We start from the raw sequence: 5,844 nt of genomic DNA, 5'->3' as shown, positions 1-5,844 counted from the left end.
CCCTTATTCCTCAGGAAACACATAGTCCTTTGAAAGCCCAGACCCTGGGTCACAATACCAAAACCAGTAGGAAAAATATTATAGAAAAAGGTTGGGAAAGCCTAAATTTCCCTGGTGGCAGCCAGATTACCCTGAGAGCAAAACATAAAGAACATTTTAAAGTAAAACTAGATCTCCCCAAATAAGAGGTCATCACAGATGTAAAAACAGCAAACACAGAACATGAAATTTTAAAAAATCACACATAAAACAGCCATGCGGTTATCAATAAAACTTCCAGGAAGGCCTATAGGCAGTATAAACGGAAGTTAAAAGCAGTTGTAATAAAACTGCCATAATACTAAACAAAACAGTATGCAGGCCACAAAGGAAAAAGCTTAGAAAGGATGATAACCCTTGAAATAAAAGCCCAGGTAAAAACGTTTTACTCAGTAGAGTAGCTGCCAAGTGAGCCTTGTGGGGGGGGGGGGCGGAGGCATTACAAGTGTGAGGCACCATCACTGAGAAAGCTCTGTCTCTAGTGCCACTCACATCCCCTCTGCAGGCAGGGACACAGACAGCAGGGACAGAGGAAAGCTGGCAGCTGATCCATGTGGAATAGGGTGGTCCTTCAGGTGCCCCATCCCAAAATGTTCAGGGCCTTGTAGGCCAGCATTGTAAATTATGTCCAGAAAAAAATTAGCCAGTGCAGATCTTTTAGTGCAGGACTGATATGATCCTTGTATCCAACACCCAACATCAACCTGGCAGCTGCATTTTGTACTGTTTGAAGCTTCTGGACAGCTTTCAAAGCTAGTCCCACTTAGAGCACATTACAGTAATATGGATGTGATGAGGGTCTGGATCACTGTTGCCAAGTCATACTTTTCAAGGAACAGTCGGAGCTGGTTTATCAGCTGAAGCAGATAAAAGGCACTACCTGCCATGGAGGAGACCTGAGCTTCTGACAACAGGCCAAGTTCTCATAGAAATCCCAGATTAAGAACCTGTTCCTTCAGGGGGAGTGTAGTCCTCTCAAGAGCAGGCTGACCCCTCAGTCTTCAAGCAGCTTTCACTGGCCATCTTGTCTGGAATGAGTTTAATCTTATTGACCTTGATTCATCCCATTACCTTCTCCAAGCATTTATCCAAGACCTGGCTCAACTGTTAGAAGTAGAGCTGGGTGTCATTTGTATATTGGTGACACTTCACTCCACATCTCTGGATGATCTCTCCCAGTGATTTCATATTAAATCACATAGTAGGCAGATGGACTCTCACAGGACCATAGGGTACAAATGCCAAGCATCCCCCCACAACCATCCTGCTTTGCTGTAATCTTTCCATCACCTGGCTTTGTATGATCAAAACACCTTTGGACACAGTATAGATGGGAAGATGTGCATTTTTGCCAATTCCTCCAACATTGTAGCTATTTTCTTTAACTTTGTCTCCATGGCAGCTATTCTCCCTACCACTACTAGAGGGCTTTTTTAAAAAAATTGGTAATAGCTAGATTGTTGCACTAGGACCTAGTGACTAGTTGGTAATAATGCTATCATAATATTATGGCAATGTACTAGTTCCCTTTTTTGAAAGTAAGTCTCTAGCCTTTTGGTTGCAATAATAAGTGAAAAGGTACAGGCTGCTTATTTCTCCTTATAACTCAACAGCCAAAAGGGGTAGAACTATAAAACAGGGGTGTCAAACATAAGGCCCGGGGGCCAAAACCAGCCTTTCCAGGGCTCTTATGCAGCCTACAAGCAACTAGTGCAAGGGAAGGAACAGAAGACTGCTTGGGGGGAAGTGGGCGGAGCCACTTCAATTCTGGCTTCAGCATGGTGGATCAGCCTCGTCTGCAGCTGTAAAGCCATGTGGGAGCATCTGCCCAGTGCTGCACTGCTGGCTCTCTAGTCTGCCCATATGAAATTTCCACTGCCCCCCCTTCCCAGCCCATGGGGCCTTGCAGTGAGGATACACCAACTCGGAGCTTACCAGCTGATGTCCTTTATACAGTATCTCCGGTACCTGGCACTATGTTTTATGGCACACATGGCCCGGCCTGACAAAGTGACATTTATGTCAGATCTGGCCCTCGTAAGTAACAAATGAGTTTGACACCTCTGCTATAAAATGAAAGCTGGGAAATAGTAGATCATGGCAATAGAGACCTATAAAATGATAATGCTACAATGATCTAACTACTACCATTTTTTTTAAAAAAGTCCTCCAGTGATGTCCTTTATACAGTATTTCTGGTACCTGGCACTATGTTTTATGGCACACATGGCCCGGCCTGACAAAGTGACATTTGTGTCAGATCTGGCCCTCGTAACAAATGGGTTTGACACCTCTGCTATAAAATGAAAGCTGGGAAATAGTAGATCATGGCCATAGAGACCTATAAAATGATAATGCTACAATGATCTAACTACTACCATTTAAAAAAAAAAAGTCCTCCAGTGGGAGGTATAAACAGCAGCCATGGAAGACTGAGGCAAGAAAAGAGAAAACTTTAGTGTTCACAGCAGGAGTGAGAGCTGCAAGAAGAATTGTTTCCATGTGGAAGGAGCCTTGTGCAGTTTATTTTGACTCCAGACCTGAATGGCCATAAACCAGTCTGGATTAGAATGAACAAATTTCAACTGCTGTGTACGTTTTAGATATTGCTGGCCTTGTGATACGTTTGCCAGATGCATGTTCTGAGCTACGAGATGAAACTACATATCACATAGATCCAGCTGGGCAGCCATGTTGGTCTGAAGCAGCAGAACAAAGTTTGAGTCCAGTTGACATCTTTAAGATCAAAAAAGTTTCATTCAAGGTATGAGCTTTCAGGAGCTCATACCTTGAATAAAACTTTGTTGGTCTCAAACTTTGTTCTATTACATGTAACTCTTTTTTTAAAAAAAAAATTCTTTCCCGAGTGCAGCTGCGAAGGCTTCTTCTTAAAGAGTATGGGAAGAGAAGGGCTTTTTAATCTTCCCTCCCATCGTGTTTTCTTCTTGAAAAAATGTTACCCAGTGAGCCATTCTTCCCATAGGTTCTACCATTGTGTTCCCCAGTGGAGGTCAAAGAGGTCTTAGGGTGGCGTTCTTCAATGGGAAACTTGGATGGAGAAGAGAAGAATCATCCCCACCCCTGCATGGTTTCTCCCCCTGGAAAAAGCAGCCACAGCAGCAGCAGCATTTGGGGGAAGAGTCTCGAGAACCTTCACAGAACTGAATCTAACTTGTAGTCCTCACCTCATAAACTCTTGAGAAGCCTCCAGAAATATTAGGGTTCATTAGTCTCCTGGGAAGCAAGAAACACAAGAATGTTCTGTCAAAGGGAACAGCACCATCCTGCCTCATGCAGATTTCCTGGAGAGGCGCCATAGAAGGGCTCTAAATAAAATAAAACCCATTCATGTAAAACAAATTTTAGTTGAGAAAGATACAAGATACAAGACATTAGGATAAAGTAGATGTAAGAAAAAGCATTTCTGCTTCATCTATGGGGGGATTTCCCTTTCTCTTCTGGGTGATATGAATTCCTTACCTTTGGGAAATTCTCAAACACAGCTTTTCCTTAGCCCACTTGGCCTTCTTCCCTTGCAAAATGACTTACCTGTCCTGGAATACAGGCAGAGCAAGGCAACAGAGCTAGATCACAGTCAAGAGTCCAGTCCAGAGATCAAATACCAGTTTAGCAGTAGTCAGAGTTTATGGGTTGTTCAGGAAAGCAGAGTCAAGGGTCAGTCTAAAGGTCACAGGAGACAGGCAGAATCCAGAGTTGTGTTCATGAACACAGGGTTGTAACAAGTTGCTTCCACAATCTGCAGTTCTCCAGGTCTGATTTATATAGGCATTCCTTAACACACCTGATTCACAGCCATTTGCTCGGAGGTGCTTCTGCACTTACTCAGAACTGCTATCATTAAGTAACTGGCGCCGAGCCAAGAGGCAAGCACTTGGTCTACGTGTTGTTAAGTCTTGTTGGAGCCTTTCCCTCCACTGTTCAATTAACAAAGGGGAGCCTGGTGGGCTAGTTTCTTGCAGCCGTGCTTCGTCAGCTACTTCAGAGCTATGCATGGAGAAACATCGATGAAGATGGTTTGGGATGAAGATGGTTTGGGATGCAAGCAAAGCTTTCTTTTCAGAGGACTGGCAATTAGATTTGCAGCAGAAAAGAAAAGGCAAAGTATGAGAACATTTCAAGGTATATTGGATGCTATTCAGAATAAAGAGAAAGAATTAAAGCTGGATCCTTCGAATGAACTTAAAAGATGAAGATTAAAATACTCCAGCATCACCTTAATCTACTCTTATCAGAAGAAATGGCAAAAAATATTAAATTTGTTAAACAGGATTATTTTGAAAATGCCAATAAACTGGGAAGATGGTTGGCTTATAAGTTAAGAAAAGAGAAAGAGAAAAAGATGATCCATTCATTGTATGATAAAGATATAAAAGAAGAATTTTCTAAGAATGGATTAAAGGAAATAATTCCAGATTTTTATACGCAAGTATATAAAAAAATGGAAATCTTCAAGGAAATCCAGAAACAGTATTTATGTAACCAGGACTTACCCACACTATCAGAAGAAAGCAGAAAAATGTTGAATGACCCTATAACAATTATGGAAATTACAGAGGCTATTAAGAAACAAAATGCAAATAAAGCACCTGGACCAGATGGACTCCCAGCTGAATACTACAAAATGTTTGAAGATGAAGAAGAGACAGATCCTAAAGAGATAAAAAAACACTACAGACCTATCTCTTTGTTGTATTGTGACTACAAAATGTTTGCAACTATTTTGGCTGTAAGGTTGAAAAAAGTTTTAATAGACTTTATACATCAGGACCAGGCAGGTATTTTACCTAAGAGACAACTAAAGAATAATGTGAGAACAGTTTTAAATATCTTAGAATATTACGAAACTCATCCTGAGAAGCAGATGGCTTTGATATTTTTGGATGCTGAAAAAGCATTTGACAATGTCAGCTGGCAATTTATTATTCAACTGATAAAGATAATGGATTTCAGGATTAATTTCATAAGGGTGATTGAAGCTATACACAAAGCAGAAAGCGAAAGTAGTAGTAAATAATGAATTGACTGATAATATATGGATTGAAAAAGGGACAAGACAAGGCTGTCCAATATCTCCATTGCTGTTTATATTAACTTTGGAAGTTTTGACAAGAGCTACTAGGAAAGACCCTTATTAAAGGGACATCAGTAAGAGGAAATAAATATAAACTACAGGCCTTTGCTGATGATTTGGTCTTAGAAGACCCAATGGATTCTGTACAACTGATGAATCTGATATTGAATATGGAAAAATGGCGGGAATGAAAATAAACTATCAGAAGACGAAAATGATTATGAAAAATATGACATTGAAACAAAGACTTGAAACTACAGAGTTGATTGGATTTCAACTGGAGAAGAAAATCAAATATTTGGGTGTTAATATTACAGTGAAATGTAGCTCCCTGATGAAAGACAATTATAACAAAGTGATGCAAGACATTAAAAAGGATTTAGAGAAATGGAAAAAATTGCAAGTATCCCTAATGAGCAGAATAGCAATTTTGAAAATGAACTTTTTACCACGTATGATGTTTTTATTTCAGACACTGCTGATATACATTAAACAAAATTATTTTGACGAATTGAATAAACTTACACACAATTTTATATGGCAAGGGGAAAAGCCAAGAATCAAATTGAAAGCCTTGCAAGATGCGAAAGATAATGCTGGATTTGGAGTACCAGACTGGAAGAATTATTATAGAGCAGCAAGTTTGGTGTGACAGAGAATGGATTCTACTTGAAGATCATAGGCTACTGGCTCTAGAAGGACATGATTTAAAA

At 40.3% G+C, this 5,844-nt stretch overlaps 1 protein-coding gene across 1 annotated transcript in view; it reads left to right on the top strand.

The window, feature by feature from the left end:
- Positions 1-5,309: 5,309 nt before the first annotated feature.
- Positions 5,310-5,844, top strand: part of ADGRE5 (adhesion G protein-coupled receptor E5) — a 53,043-nt gene continuing 52,508 nt past the window's right edge. The window contains exon 1 of the mRNA XM_015415184.1: positions 5,310-5,583. Within this exon, the coding sequence (XP_015270670.1) occupies positions 5,310-5,583 (274 nt within the window). The remainder of the gene's footprint in view (positions 5,584-5,844) is intronic.

Source organism: Gekko japonicus, unplaced genomic scaffold (genome assembly GCF_001447785.1).
Source record: "Gekko japonicus isolate JY-2015 unplaced genomic scaffold, Gekko_japonicus_V1.1 scaffold83, whole genome shotgun sequence".
In the NCBI taxonomy this organism is placed as follows: domain Eukaryota; kingdom Metazoa; phylum Chordata; class Lepidosauria; order Squamata; family Gekkonidae; genus Gekko; species Gekko japonicus.
This window is presented reverse-complemented; position numbering and strand designations above follow the sequence as displayed.